The sequence below is a fragment of the Ostrinia furnacalis genome, unplaced genomic scaffold (genome assembly GCF_004193835.3).
Source record: "Ostrinia furnacalis isolate ACB-3 unplaced genomic scaffold, ASM419383v2 OfSCF6654, whole genome shotgun sequence".
Taxonomy (NCBI): domain Eukaryota; kingdom Metazoa; phylum Arthropoda; class Insecta; order Lepidoptera; family Crambidae; genus Ostrinia; species Ostrinia furnacalis.
This window is the reverse complement of record NW_021136893.1, coordinates 278,219-294,523: the sequence shown is the minus strand read 5'-3', so window position 1 is coordinate 294,523 and position 16,305 is coordinate 278,219. Positions and strand designations below refer to the sequence as shown.

Sequence of the window (16,305 nt, the reverse complement as noted above, 5' to 3'; positions counted from 1 at the left end):
CCTTTAAACCATATAAAGCGTGTGGCGAGGACAACATATTCCCTGCTCAACTGAAGGAGGGGATGGAAATCCTCACTCCACATCTGGTCAAAATCTTCAGAGCCAGCTTGGCCTGGGGACATATACCGGAACGATGGACCACAGTAAAAGTCATATTCATTCCAAAGGCTGGCAGAAAGGACTACGCCTTGCCAAAGTCCTTTAGGCCAATAAGCCTCTCATCCTTCCTTATGAAGGTTATGGAAAAGGTAATTGACATCTATATTAGGGACGTAGCACTAAAAACGAAACCTATTCACCACACACAGCATGCCTACCGCAGAGGTAAATCTACGGAAACAGCCCTGATCAGCCTGATTGACAGGGTCGAAAAGGCACTGGAAGACAAGGAAATCGCGCTTTGCGCATTTCTAGACATAGAGGGAGCTTTTGACAACACTCCTACTACACTGCTGGTCGAAGGTCTGGTTGCAAAAAGCCTTGACCTGACGACCACGAGATGGGTGGAGTCGATGCTCTCCAACAGGAGAGCTAAGGTATCTCTGCTTCAAACCACTATGGAAGTTACAACCACCAGAGGATGCCCGCAAGGGGGCGTGCTTTCGCCCCTTCTCTGGACTCTGGCGGTTGATACACTACTGTATAAAATGGCCGACCTCAACATTGACACTCAAGGGTACGCTGACGACCTTGTTGTCATAGTAAGGGGCTTCTGCCAAAGTACAATATCTTCCATAATGCAAAGAGCGCTAAACACCATAGGTGGGTGGTGCAAAAGAAACAGTTTATCAGTTAACGCTGATAAAACTGTCATTATTCCATTTACCAGGCGTAGACAGTTGAACAAACTAGTCAAACCCTCTCTAAATGGAAAAGAGATCGAGTTTTCCACGGAAGTCAAATATCTGGGCGTCACTATCGACCAGAAACTAACATGGAATACTCACCTTAATAACATCATACAAAAGGCAAAAATTGCCTTAGGCTCCTGTAGCCGCATGATGGGCAACAATTGGGGCTTGAATCCCCGATCTGTCTTATGGCTGTATACCACTATCGTGAGGCCGACTATATCGTACGCCTCTGTAGTGTGGTATCACAAAACCAGCCAAAAGACAGTAACAGTTAAACTAGGTAGTCTGCAAAGGCTTGCCTGTCTCATGGCAACTGGGGCAATGTCAACCGCACCTGGGGCGGCCCTGAACGCACTACTGTGCCTAACGCCCCTAAGTATGCACATTGCTAAGGAGGCGGAGGCAAGTGCCTACAGGATAGACGCTCAGGGGGGCTTCCATTGCATATCCCAGAGAATGAGAACATTACTGGAGGCTATAAAGAGCACACCTACTCTTTGCATGACTTCTGACATCATGGTTCCAAGTTGTAGCTTCCAAAAGAACTACAAAGTGGAAATACCACACAGGGAGGACTGGCTGAACAAGCAAGTCACCTGTGAGAAGGGCAGCCTTATATGGTTTACTGATGGGTCAAAAATGGGCCCTAACGTAGGCTTTGGCGTGTATGGAGAGCAGCCGAAGCTTAGGCTATCTCAAAGCCTGGGCAAATTTGCCTCTATCTTTCAGGCAGAAGTCTACGCCATTATTGAATGTGCGGAAGCTAACCTGCGAAAAAATTATGCCAACCACATAATTTACATTAACTCAGACAGTCAGGCCGCGCTGCTGGCCTTAAACTCCAACTTAATCACCTCAAAGTTGGTAGAAAACTGCATGAGTCGACTAAATACTCTAGGAGAACGAAACAGAGTAACGCTGAGATGGGTTCCAGGTCATGCGGGAATCGAGGGCAATGAAAATGCCGACGAACTAGCCAGAGCGGGAGCGGAGGGAACACAATATGGTCCAGAACCCTTTTGTGGTGTTCCCAAAAGTCTCGCTCGAATGACCCTGGAGAACATCTATTTAAACAAATCCTTTATGGCATGGTCAGACACGCCAGGATTAACTCATTCCAAAGCTCTCATAAAAGCCTATGATCGAAAAAGCTCTAAGCAGATCATAGGACTGAGTAGGACCAAAATGCGCATCTTAGTTCGAGCCCTCACTGGACACTGCAGCTTAAACAAGCACTTGTCCACTATGGGACTGTCCGAAACAAGAACGTGCAGGATGTGCCAAGAGGCAGATGAAACGCCACTACACATGCTCACGGACTGCGGACCTCTGATGCGCAAGCGGAGCTTACACCTGGGCAAACACATCCTAAGCCCACAAGATGTAAAACATATCGCCCCCCAAAAGATACTGCACTTCCTAATGGATGCAGGACTCGGAGGCGAACTGTAAGGAAAACAGCGGCGATCACAATAGATCGATAACGGTCGCAGTGATACTAGGACTTTATTGAACTAGAATAGCCGCTCAACACAAATAAAAAAAAAAAAAAAGGCCACTGTTTAGAATACGTGTTTAATAAGAATAAAAACTGTGTTACGATTCAGATCGACAAAATTTCATTGCTTGCTAAGCAATTAGTAAAACTACAAAAAATCTATAAGCATGAGGATTACAAGTAAAAACATAGTTTATTGAATTAAGTCGGAGAGTGTGTGTGTAACTCCCGTAGCTTTTAAGAGTCGTTGATCTTCAAAAGGTCTTTCTAATCTCCCATTCGTCTCTCGTTTGCAGAAAAGCGTAGTATGAAAATGTCGTCTTCAATATCTGAAACATTACAATGCAATACCTATTATCACGATTACGTGCTTATAAATTGTTATTTCCTGTAAAATAGAGTTAATTAACATAATGAAGAAAGTAATATTTTATTGTATTTTACGGGGATATTTCCACATACAACATTACTCTTACATTATTTTTTCCAAAATCTTTTGGGGTTTTTAATTAGGTACAGCGTTATCACAAATGCCAATCCGTCGTAGAGGTGATTTTTTTTAAAGATTTTAGCAATTTGTATTTCACAAATTACTAATAGTCCCGTTAGCCAGTCGTGTTAAGCTAAATAAGCTTGTGTTACGAGTGGGCTCACCACAATAGTCGAGCGGCGGTGGGATTCCCGCGTTCCTCGGATCTCGAGTCGGCCACTCTGACCCTTCACCGCTCGGCTATCGTGGCTATAATCTCACCAATAAGAATAATACAAATACGTAAACCAAACAGACAAACCGCTGGGCCCTGTATTTTTTTGGAAAATAGAACTAAGACCTCAGATCATAAAAGGGCTGATCTTGTACTGCGTCTTGTGCAGCAAGATGCATGCCGTCCGCCGGTTGCTGGTGTCCATGCACTCCCACGGCAGGAAGTAAGCTGAATCTATCTCGCTATATCTACATTGAAGGACTCGTATTCCTTACCCCGGTCATGGTGCTGACGCCGACGGCCGCCAGCCCCAGCGCCTTGAGGCTGATCTTGTACTGCATCTTGTGCAGCATGATGCACGCCGTCCGCCGGTTGCTGGTGTCCATGCACTCCCACGGCAGGAAGTAAGCTGAATCTATCTCGCTATATCTACATTGAAGGACTCGTATTCCTTACCCCGGTCATGGTGCTGACGCCGACGGCCGCCAGCCCCAGCGCCTTGAGGCTGATCTTGTACTGCATCTTGTGCAGCATGATGCACGCCGTCCGCCGGTTGCTGGTGTCCATGCACTCCCACGGCAGGAAGTAAGCTGAATCTATCTCGCTATATCTACATTGAAGGACTCGTATTCCTTACCCCGGTCATGGTGCTGACGCCGACGGCCGCCAGCCCCAGCGCCTTGAGGCTGATCTTGTACTGCATCTTGTGCAGCATGATGCACGCCGTCCGCCGGTTGCTGGTGTCCATGCACTCCCACGGCAGGAAGTAAGCTGAATCTATCTCGCTATATCTACATTGAAGGACTCGTATTCCTTACCCCGGTCATGGTGCTGACGCCGACGGCCGCCAGCCCCAGCGCCTTGAGGCTGATCTTGTACTGCATCTTGTGCAGCATGATGCACGCCGTCCGCCGGTTGCTGGTGTCCATGCACTCCCACGGCAGGAAGTAAGCTGAATCTATCTCGCTATATCTACATTGAAGGACTCGTATTCCTTACCCCGGTCATGGTGCTGACGCCGACGGCCGCCAGCCCCAGCGCCTTGAGGCTGATCTTGTACTGCATCTTGTGCAGCATGATGCACGCCGTCCGCCGGTTGCTGGTGTCCATGCACTCCCACGGCAGGAAGTAAGCTGAATCTATCTCGCTATATCTACATTGAAGGACTCGTATTCCTTACCCCGGTCATGGTGCTGACGCCGACGGCCGCCAGCCCCAGCGCCTTGAGGCTGATCTTGTACTGCATCTTGTGCAGCATGATGCACGCCGTCCGCCGGTTGCTGGTGTCCATGCACTCCCACGGCAGGAAGTAAGCTGAATCTATCTCGCTATATCTACATTGAAGGACTCGTATTCCTTACCCCGGTCATGGTGCTGACGCCGACGGCCGCCAGCCCCAGCGCCTTGAGGCTGATCTTGTACTGCATCTTGTGCAGCATGATGCACGCCGTCCGCCGGTTGCTGGTGTCCATGCACTCCCACGGCAGGAAGTAAGCTGAATCTATCTCGCTATATCTACATTGAAGGACTCGTATTCCTTACCCCGGTCATGGTGCTGACGCCGACGGCCGCCAGCCCCAGCGCCTTGAGGCTGATCTTGTACTGCATCTTGTGCAGCATGATGCACGCCGTCCGCCGGTTGCTGGTGTCCATGCACTCCCACGGCAGGAAGTAAGCTGAATCTATCTCGCTATATCTACATTGAAGGACTCGTATTCCTTACCCCGGTCATGGTGCTGACGCCGACGGCCGCCAGCCCCAGCGCCTTGAGGCTGATCTTGTACTGCATCTTGTGCAGCATGATGCACGCCGTCCGCCGGTTGCTGGTGTCCATGCACTCCCACGGCAGGAAGTAAGCTGAATCTATCTCGCTATATCTACATTGAAGGACTCGTATTCCTTACCCCGGTCATGGTGCTGACGCCGACGGCCGCCAGCCCCAGCGCCTTGAGGCTGATCTTGTACTGCATCTTGTGCAGCATGATGCACGCCGTCCGCCGGTTGCTGGTGTCCATGCACTCCCACGGCAGGAAGTAAGCTGAATCTATCTCGCTATATCTACATTGAAGGACTCGTATTCCTTACCCCGGTCATGGTGCTGACGCCGACGGCCGCCAGCCCCAGCGCCTTGAGGCTGATCTTGTACTGCATCTTGTGCAGCATGATGCACGCCGTCCGCCGGTTGCTGGTGTCCATGCACTCCCACGGCAGGAAGTAAGCTGAATCTATCTCGCTATATCTACATTGAAGGACTCGTATTCCTTACCCCGGTCATGGTGCTGACGCCGACGGCCGCCAGCCCCAGCGCCTTGAGGCTGATCTTGTACTGCATCTTGTGCAGCATGATGCACGCCGTCCGCCGGTTGCTGGTGTCCATGCACTCCCACGGCAGGAAGTAAGCTGAATCTATCTCGCTATATCTACATTGAAGGACTCGTATTCCTTACCCCGGTCATGGTGCTGACGCCGACGGCCGCCAGCCCCAGCGCCTTGAGGCTGATCTTGTACTGCATCTTGTGCAGCATGATGCACGCCGTCCGCCGGTTGCTGGTGTCCATGCACTCCCACGGCAGGAAGTAAGCTGAATCTATCTCGCTATATCTACATTGAAGGACTCGTATTCCTTACCCCGGTCATGGTGCTGACGCCGACGGCCGCCAGCCCCAGCGCCTTGAGGCTGATCTTGTACTGCATCTTGTGCAGCATGATGCACGCCGTCCGCCGGTTGCTGGTGTCCATGCACTCCCACGGCAGGAAGTAAGCTGAATCTATCTCGCTATATCTACATTGAAGGACTCGTATTCCTTACCCCGGTCATGGTGCTGACGCCGACGGCCGCCAGCCCCAGCGCCTTGAGGCTGATCTTGTACTGCATCTTGTGCAGCATGATGCACGCCGTCCGCCGGTTGCTGGTGTCCATGCACTCCCACGGAAGGAAGTAAGCTGAATCTGGCAACTTTTCAGTCTGCATGTTGAACAATATTTATAAAAAAGACACGTTAAGTTTAAGATAAATTTCAAGGATAATACTCGTAGTAAGTACCTTCTTCCTCATTGTATTTCAATACCTACTAAAATATAAATTATTACTGACCTCTGAACCCAACATCTCAAAAATGACTGACATTTGAATCAGTTGGCCGTATATCACTACAGTCAAAGGTCCATAACGAATCCAAGCACCCTGCAAAACAAACGCCCATCAAAAGGTTTGTTTATATTCATCTTTATACGAATACCAGCAAAGCTAAAATAGTACGTACACCTTCTGAACATTCCAGCAGTAACAAGCTACAGCAAACCAGATGAAAAAAGTAGTTAATGGCTAAGATGGGCCCGAACAACTCCGAAAGTTCATCTGTAAAACTTTAAAGCAGTTGAAATTAATATTTTTTTCCACATTTAACACGTCTTGAGTTCGTGAAATAATGATTGGTGCTAGTAGCGGCTGGGGCGACGGAGGCATGCGAGCAGCGATCTCCGTCATCGCTCCAATAGCGGCCCGACGGAGCTCGGTGACCATAGAGACCCCTTGCACAGTCGCGGTAACCTCTGAATGAAGCATTTCTTCCGCGATAAAATAAAATGTAATTCTCGTAATCTGGCTATTTTGCTGCTGGTTCTTGGAATTAAAATTAACAATATTTTGGGTTATTTTTTAAAGAACAAAACAGAATTTTATAATTACAATTCCATTGTTTTTTTGACATTTCAAAGTGTTGGTAACCCCAGCGTCAGTAACAATAAGAATTAACAAAAGACATACTCTTAGGTACCCGCTTCTTACTGGTAAATTATTATACATAATGTGTCCGTGAACATGCATGATGGTAGGCAAATTAAACGAAACAGTGCAACATTTACTTTTCAAGTTCTCTCAAGAAGTCCGCGTCAGGTTTCAGTAAAGTGTCACCACACCTTTACTGAAACTTAAGGGAAAAGGGGGGATACCTACATCACTTAATTATTATCATTGACTGAATGCTTCTTGTTGTAATTACTTGAAATATAATTTACTTGACACTGGTTAAATATTCAAACCGCACGGAGTCATAATAGTCCAGTCATTTCGTCCGAAAAAAAGGCAAATAAAAGAAAATGAATTTGCGCTTCTAATTTTTTAATATGTTGTAGGGGATACCTAGAAAAGCTTAACTTGAGATTGTCGACCAAGCTTTCCTAGGAGCTTTCGCCGCCATCTTGGAAAACGCTTAAAATTTGTTTTTCGGCAATAACTCGGCTATCCGATGAGATTCGAAAATTTTTGTAGGACACTTTTTGTAGCTTTCTTTGTGCTCTACAATAACGCCCGAACCATTTTTAGCGTATCATGCATCGTTATCGAGATATCGATCGATAAAGTCAAAAATTTTGGAAAAAGAAAATGAATTTGCGCTTCTAATTTTTTAATATGTTGTAGGGGATACCTAGAAAAGCTTAACTTGAGATTGTCGACCAAGCTTTCCTAGGAGCTTTCGCCGCCATGTTGAAAAAAGGGGTAAAATTTGTTTTTCGGCAATAACTCGGCTATCCGATGAGACTCGAAAATTTTTGTAGGACACTTTTTGTAGCTTTCTTTGTGCTCTACAATAACGCCCGAACCATTTTTAGCGTATCATGCATCGTTATCGAGATATCGATCGATAAAGTCAAAAATTTTGTCGATATCTCGATAACGATTCATGATACGCTAAAAATGGTTCGGGCGTTATTGTAGAGCACAAAGAAAGCTACAAAAAGTGTCCTACAAAAATTTTCGAGTCTCATCGGATAGCCGAGTTATTGCCGAAAAACAAATTTTACCCCTTTTTTCAACATGGCGGCGAAAGCTCCTAGGAAAGCTTGGTCGACAATCTCAAGTTAAGCTTTTCTAGGTATCCCCTACAACATATTAAAAAATTAGAAGCGCAAATTCATTTTCTTTTTTGAATGTACGTAATGACTGGACTATAATCTAAACAACAACAAAAAATTCAAAATTTGGCTTATTTGTATTACAAATAACATACCCAATTATTAGTTTATGATGTTCTATACATTCTTGTAATTTAAGGCGCACCGCTCTGTTTTCCTCTGCATCAAACATTTCTGATGAGATGTCTTCGTTTCCTTTGTGTTTTAAAATTTCCTTTAATTTGAAAACTACTTTAATTTTAGGCGACGGAAAGTTTTCAAGGTTGTATCTCAGAATGTACACGTGTCCGATTATTTGGAAAATTATCAGAAACAGTATTAAATCTATCCCGGATACCATGATACTGCAGTTGTACGATAGATATACATTATAAATGGTAGTACTCGTGAAGTAATCGAGTGGGTCAAAACCGGGATATTTGTAATATAAAGCAAATTCTAGAGTAAAGTTTTCAGTCTTGTAAATAAGAACGTTTGTAACGTTATTAAACAACGGGACAATATTAAAATTTATCATTGCAGTAGTAACTAATAATGCTACAAAAATTGTGTAATAATAGGAAATTTTGTCAACAGTTTCATTTATCTGAAAAAAGAAAAGAGAAATTATTATGATTTACGAGTACCAAATGGTACCAAATCATGACGTAGGGTAAGTGCGCTAGTTTTCGTCCAATATCGGAGTTGCCAACTTTGTGATGCGAAATTAATATCTTAAAATACCCTTACTCATATGACGTATCATATGTCGTTTTAGTCCTTATGTAGTCTACTTTACGTTAATATTATATGACAATAAGTAATGTACGCTAGTTTTCGACCACTGTGTAGAAAAAAGGGTGCAGTTGAATTATTAACTTAAAACCAATTCTACAATACAGTAACTATGGATTGTGGTATATCATTTGAAAGGTAATTTTGTTAGCTTTCAAATGATATCAAAAAGATTTAAATAAGTTTCTTACCTAAATTTAGGAATATATTGCAATAGGTCGAAGGACAAATGGACGAAAACTAATCTACAGGACTAGCTAATTTTAATTTTCGTCCACCCCAGAGCTTGTTCATGGAGTCATGGACGAAAACACAACAACGTTTAAAGCTGTTTTTTGTTTTCGTCCACATCTTTTTAACGGTTTTTATGGGTTTATCACTGTTAAAAAGTGGACGTAAACTAAAATGTTTAATGTAATAGCAATAAAGATCATATTGGAAGAAAAAAAATTGTATTTTGTAGGTCCATTGAAGTAAAATGATTATTAAAAATATTAACTAGGTGTCAGGGTTTCCGTCCACGTGGATGAAAACCAAAATCTTGCAAAATTGTCATGCTAGTATTAGTCCACTTAACTATCTAAGATTTCTATACAAAAACTTTAATAAACCTTTAAAATAGTGTTTATTATGCTAATAATTAGACATATGTGCCAAAAACATTTACATAAAGTAGCTAAAACAGAAATGAGGATCAGTACTATTGTAGAAAATACAATAAAACTAGTATCTACGTTAATCTTTAAGACATAAGAAAGGTATATCTTCTTGAATTATCCAAATCGGACCATTACTTACGAAGATATTAAGTAATAAACATAGGCCGTTTTTGCCGCTAAAAGTCAACGTACGCAGGGCCGCATGACGTCACTATATCCGAATCGAGCGCAGCCGGCGTACTATTGGGATGGAAAAATTTTTTTTCCAGCTAAACTATCAGTTTTAGAAAAAAACTTTTAATAACATTTATTCATCAAAATAAAGTAACCTATCGACCAGTAATAAGTCATACCCAGCTTATAGCCTGGGGGGAGGGGCAAGCCTTACCCGGCTTCTGGCCTTGGTGGGGAGAGGCAAGTCATACCCAGTTTCTGGCCTGGGGGGGGGGGGGGGGAATGTTACCCCCCGCTTCTGGCCGGGGGGGGTGGAGCCCATCTTCATAATTGAACATACCATGAAAGTTCCCTACCGGCACGTTTTTTACTATTGCACGTTGTTTTCCATTCACCTGTGTGCAGCAGCAACTTCCGTAGATTTTTTTTGGAGCTATTACTTGTCAAATTACATTTTCATGCAGGCAGAACTGTTACTTAGATATTATAGATTGTAACAAGTCCAAACTTGCACGAAAAGTTAGGTTTGTATTCTAATTTTCCGTATTTGTTTGTGGCAAGTCGGTCAAATGGACGAAACAGGAGCTGGACAGAAAACCGGCGCAATTACCCTAACAATATTAATAAATCCTTTGTTTAATTTTCTACTAAGCAGTAGTCAGTAGCTAAACTCTTTTTGTCACTTTTGTTCTAGCCATGAACAATCCATTGGATTTCATTTACTGGAAATCTTCATTTTTGTAGTTTTTTATGATAAAATATTCAAAATAAGCTGACGTAAAGGTAAAGGTCTGGTAAAGGTCGCGGGAAGAGCCTGGATGCGGGCAGCGCAGGACCGTTCATTGTGGAAAACCTTGGGGGAGGCCTTTGTCCAGCAGTGGACGTCATTTGGCTGAAAAGAAGAAGAAGAAGAAGAAGCTGACGTATTTATTTCTTCCCTATGTCACAGAAGTCATAATGCAGTTAGACACCCAGGTACATAGTGTTACAGTCTGTCTGTTAAAATCAATCGGGTGTTCAGCAGGGCTAGGACAAAGAATTTTAAAGAATTGATCCAAAAATGGGTGTTACCTGTCCTGTGCATTTTGCATTTTCTGTCAGTGTATGAAACTGGCAATAGAGTGACTTTGTGGCAAATTGACAATACGCATTAAATAACTTGTGTCTTGTACCTACATTATTAAAAAAAGTAAATAAGTACTTACCTGTTTGTAATAAGGTCCTTCATTTTTGAAATGCATCAAATGCATAATCTTTACGAATTTTGTAAGCAACAAATGATATTTCCGTAACTGTGGTAGGATCAGCCCCGGATCTAGGGGGGGGCAAACCGGGGCACCTGCCCCGGGCGGCAGTTTCAGAGGGCGCCAAAATCAATTTAGTACATTCTGTATTAACCTAGTTGGCAACACTGATAGCGTACGTATCTCTGCCGGGGGAATCCCCGTATGTCACATACGGGGATTCCCGGCAGAGACTCACATGTAGAACTAGAGGCTACACGAACCGAGCCGAATAAACCTGTACGTCAAGGGACTATCGTTGTTTGTTTATGTGATTGATTGCGTGTGCGAGTAATTATAATAATTATTAGCGAAACTATTGACTTAAACTACACCGTATTGAAAATAAACGCCTTACGAAATAATAGGTAAGTAATAAAAATAATATTATAAATCATATTATTTATATTATCTTTTCGATCCTATTGCTGTTCCTTAATGTATTATGTAATTGATGAAGTGTCTATAACTCATGTTTTGCTGGGCTCCGTAATTCAGTTACTTACCATAATATATATTATGAATATTTAGTAAAATATATATAAGATTTTTTTATGTTACCAAAAATAAATAAACTTTAATTTTCTGCTTAATTTAATTCCTTAAATAACTAGTAGTAGCCCTAGAATAGCTTGTGTGGCGCCCGGTCCGTCGTCAGGCGGCACTCTTGTGTTCGCGGCCAGTGGCCCAACGGCAGCACAAGCGCAATGGCGGCCATTACGTAAGCTCGTGTGCGTGCGGATTTTTGTCAGTGTAGTAGTGAATCAGCTGAACAGGGTGTTGTATTGGGTTGATAAGAAATGAAGTTGTTTCCTTAATTATCTCGGAAACTAGCCTGAATTTTTGGCTCAAACTTTGGGAACGTATTCAGTGTGACGTATACATGCTCCCATTAAACGGAACGTAGCTGATTTAGAAGGACCCTATATAAAGATGTATTTTTATTATTAGAAGTGGTTTCATTACAATAGTTCAGCGGATGACGGCAATCGGCAGTCCGATACTGGCAGCACCGGTGGGTAGGTATATTTAGCGGCTAGTCCATTATAATTTTAATTTTGAATTTGTTTTTTGGAGAAGGGACGTTATAATTATCGAACATTACCTACAGCTACGTACATTACATGTGTAGTACCTATTATAAATCATCAAACGGTTATCACATCGAAAGCGAAATCGATTGGAAGCTAAAGGTAATCGATGTTGCAGTTTTCTAAAGATAAGAATTAAACTGATTGAAATAGAAATGTAGTTGTAATTAGATACAACGTCTCTGGATCTCATTTAACAACATAAAGTAAGGTACTTGATACAAATAAGGCCTACCTAACTTTAAATGCTTATATTTCAATAAATATTAACGCCAGTCAACAAAAACAAGGATAATTAACTTCTTCCATCCTTTAATTTTAGCAATATTACAAAAAATAACACAATTTTTAACTAAATCTATTCAAAATAAGCAAATTACGAAACCACTGATTTTGGCTTTATTAAATCACCTACACGGAATAAGGCCTATATGATTCAAAAGCCTGTAGACCTTAAAATTGAGGTTGTATTAAACAAAATGCGGTCTTATAACATTAAACACGTCGGCTTGTTTGCGTTATCAAAATTTTACATACCAAGTAAACAGAAATATACTGTATATCTCTAGATAAACTTAAATTCCACTTATTAAGAATAATACATAAATTATAGTTAAAATTAAATATTCATAGTAACAAAGTAATGATTCCTTACTTAAATTATCAAAAAAAATATCAAAAACAAACAATATTATTTTTTTGTATAGGGCTTATTAAAACACCGTGTTCGAATAAGGCCTACACATAAAACCTTTTAAATAAATCAGTTTAGGAAAATCATTTAGTCTTGATTTTTTGTAAACAAAATGAGATCTCAATTTTCGTTAGAACCAGGGCATAAAAAGGCTTCTGAATCATCTTTACGAACTCCTACACAATCTTTATGATACCACCAAAAGCAGTCCTTTATGGTAGCATATCTGCTACATTGTCTTCGGGACAGGCATGATAATATCAGCTTTAATCCTTTAGAATTATACATACGGCTTTTTTTCTTATTTTTTATTGGTTTTGTATTTTGTTTCTTTTTTTTTACAGGTTTAGTATTTATTTTTTGCTCTGTTTTCTTTTTATTTTCTGTGCTGTTAGTAACATTCTTATTAAATAAATATTTAGTTACTCTTTGCCTCATTTAGTTTAATGAATTTGTCCGTAATCAGGTGTTGACATAAGTATCCAATATGGCCTACCATGCTGAAATAAGGCCTGGGCCTTATTAGATATCTCGCTCTTGTTGTCTTTAAAAATTTACAAATAATGCATCTATAGCCAGTAGTACAAATTAAGGTAATTATTAGCTAGTAAGAAATATTTAGAAACGATTACTAAGAAAAGCTTAATCTAAAACAGCGTTATTTTACCGAAAATTTAAGATGAAATCGCCAGATTTTTATAAGAGAGCACGAAATCACCCACCACCTTAGAAGAACGCGTGCCAATTGGTGCTGGGATCGTGGATCGGGACGCTCTTGCACTCTACCGGGTTGTAGGGCATATGAGTACGTGTCCTTGAAGTATTATCCCGGTTGGATTTGTTTATCTGTGTTTTCTGATGTATAGGCCTTATTAGAACGTAGGCCTTATTTGTATCAAGTACCTTATTAAATAATCTGATGCATTTAGAGAGGCCTATCACGGAATACCAGTAAGTGGTGTCCGTCTGCCTGGGTAAAAGATACTTACAGCTATTAGTACTGCTAAAAACGTGAATATAATCATGTGTCCCATATTAAGAAAGTCTAACTCCTCCTTGTGAATATACAGGTAATAAAGTTCACCAATAACGATGACGCTCGTGTGGTACGGCATCAACGCTCTGTGAACTCTTACGAGCAGTGACAGCTTCTCTCCGAATACATCCGCCGGCCATGCGCCCGGGGCCACCATGAAGATTCTTATGATTTTGAAATAATTCAGTGCTAAAGGGTCTCCTTCCCTGAAAAAACTTAATTCGTATGAGTTGCGTGTGTTAAAATATTTTAAAATGTTGCTCATTTTACCTATTTCAATTTTACAAATAATTTATTTTGTTGAACTGAATTTGGGTTGTTGTTAATTTGCCTCAAATTATACTCGTCACAGGAAAATATACGAGTAAAGTCACACTTCGTTGATTACTCATTTATTTTATTATGTAATGACGAAGAAAAACAAACAAAACCACTGTAAACATTGGCGGACGCTTTCTACAAAAAAAATACCTTTTGAATAACATTTCCGGAAAGTAGCAACTAGAAAAGAAGTTTAAAAATCGTCCAGTGCTATGAACACCAAGCTTTGAATGACGTGCTTCTGTGTAATTAAGCAATATTGTCAATATCGTTCTTAATCAAAATTAATTGTGATCATTATATTAACGATGAAAACAGGTTCAGTAACTCACTCCTTCACAACATAATCTTGATCAAAACATTTTAAATTCAATCTAGTAAGTACCTACCTTTTTTCAAAATCTCAGAGAATTATAGAGATTTTGGTCTATCTCTCAAAGATAGTAGTAATACCGCTTTTAAAGCCAAATAGAAAGAGATCCACTGCGTATTATTAAGATAATTCATTATTCTGAATTAAACCCTGTCAATGCTATCCGTATCTTATAATACAACTAACTAACTTATTACAAATGCCTAAGATGTAACTGTCTGTCTGCCTTGTTATCAAATGTAAATGGTATGAGGATAAGTACGTAGTTCATTTGGGAATAACAAAGGATAGTTTTTATTTATAATTCTGTAAATAGTCGGTCGTCAGTGTGGGTTTTAACTTTTACAGCGACCTTTCGTTAGTCATTACTTTAGTTAACTTTAAGGCGTGTCTTAAGCAGAACTGCAGCCGGGTGGTACTTAGTACTTTAAACAGAAATTTGTATGGGAAATCGATGATTTTACATTTTGGCCGTACGAAAAGTCATTAGGTATTAGCTACTATGCTTTGGTACGTTTTTCTGATTAATATTTTTTATGACAGATGACACGCGAATGAGTATAAAAAATGAAATAACTTTGATATTATGAGAAAATTGCACGTGTACAATCGCAAATTAAATTCGTATCCAATTAAATGTGTTATTACCAAGATAATAAGTCTGCATTTGACCTTGAGAACTCAGTACTACTTATGGTAAATAAGGATATTTTCTATGGTTTCTATAATGGTGCACCAGTTTTCTTTGACAGACCTTTAGTCTAGTCATTTGGTAGTTTTACCTGGAATGTTTTCCGGGAGTATCTAATGAAAATTGGTGTTTATATTATGTTTCCGATTTTCAACTTTGCGACCTCGTATGGTTGCCGCTCGCGCCGCCATATTGAAAAAATGCTGCCTAGTAGCAGTTTTTTTAATAGGGTAAACCATATAGCTGTTACGGTTAAAGTGATAAATTGAAAATTATGAATAATAACCGGTTATTATGAATAATTCCCGACAGTCGCGGTAAAAGTGATAAATTAATCACATTTAACAGTGATTATTTAATAATTCAACCTTAGTACTAACCAATTTCATAAAAGAGAACAACATCTTGTGTAGGTAGGGTAAGTGTGCTAGTTTTCGTCCAATTATCGGAGTTGCCAACTTTGTGATGCGAAATGAATATCTTAAAATACCCTTACTCATATGTATCATATGTCATTTTAGTCCTTATATAGTCTACTTTACGTTAATATTATATGACAATAAGTAAATACCACGGGTTTTTTTATAAAAAATATTTTATGCAAAAGAGGCGATTTCACTAGTTTTCGTCCTAGTGTACGCTAGTTTTCGACCACTGTGTAGAAAAAAGGGTGCAGTTGAATTATTAACTTAAAACCAATTCTACAATACAGTAACTATGGATTGGAGATGGGTTATACTAGGTAAATTTGATACTAGGTGCACCTATTCCTAGTATTTATTAATACTCGATCCAAATACCTATTCCACCTAGTACGTAGTAATTTAGCATACTTGACGCGACTAGTGCGGACTAATCCACGTAATATGACTTTAAAATACATTTTTTTTGAAAAGAGACAACCGTAGTATGAATAATGCAATTTGAAATTGAATAATAATTCCTCCCTTCATACTTCAACAGGCTTAGGATTGTCAACTTAAAAGTTGGCGTATTTAAAAAATATCAATTTCATAAAAATATTTACATATTTTTTCTTATTATTTACATGAATATGGTTTGACTACGTTTGTGTGCGTTTGCTTCGTCGCGCTCAATTTGTTTGGTCAGACAGAGACAGAGTGAATTTATACGTTCGCACATAAACTTAGCGAGAAATACTAGGTGCGCGTAATACACGACTACGGATTACGCAATAATAACCTCTATTACTTTGATGATAGGGTCGGAAATCGTGTA

At 40.5% G+C, this 16,305-nt stretch overlaps 1 protein-coding gene across 5 annotated transcripts; it reads right to left on the bottom strand.

The window, feature by feature from the left end:
* Nucleotides 1–2,459: 2,459 nt before the first annotated feature.
* On the bottom strand, nt 2,460–14,228 carry LOC114362599 (uncharacterized). Of its 5 annotated transcripts, none has more exons than XM_028318058.1 (7): nt 14,153–14,228; nt 13,635–13,887; nt 8,066–8,556; nt 6,320–6,422; nt 6,151–6,240; nt 5,866–6,021; nt 2,460–2,681 (listed from the first exon to the last, which is right to left on the bottom strand). In XM_028318058.1, exons 1-7 carry the CDS (start codon nt 14,164–14,166, stop codon nt 2,607–2,609), a joined length of 1,182 nt encoding a protein of 393 aa, XP_028173859.1. In that variant the 5' UTR covers nt 14,167–14,228; the 3' UTR covers nt 2,460–2,606. The 5 variants fall into 5 exon arrangements, with proteins under 5 accessions (XP_028173859.1, XP_028173858.1, XP_028173857.1 ...); XM_028318057.1 differs by having other exon boundaries at nt 13,635–13,896; nt 14,153–14,181; XM_028318056.1 differs by lacking the exon at nt 14,153–14,228 and having other exon boundaries at nt 13,635–14,123.
* Nucleotides 14,229–16,305: the final 2,077 nt, after the last annotated feature.

Coding starts and splice junctions, on each gene's coding strand:
- LOC114362599 (XM_028318056.1), bottom strand. CDS start 13,946: ATGAGCAACATTTTAAAATATTTTAACACACGCAACTCATACGAATTA. Junction 6,423..8,065: donor CATCATAAACTAATAATTGG/GTATGTTATTTG, acceptor ACTGCTTTAAAG/TTTTACAGATGAACTTTCGG. Junction 6,241..6,319: donor TGCTGGAATGTTCAGAAGGT/GTACGTACTATT, acceptor TTTGTTTTGCAG/GGTGCTTGGATTCGTTATGG.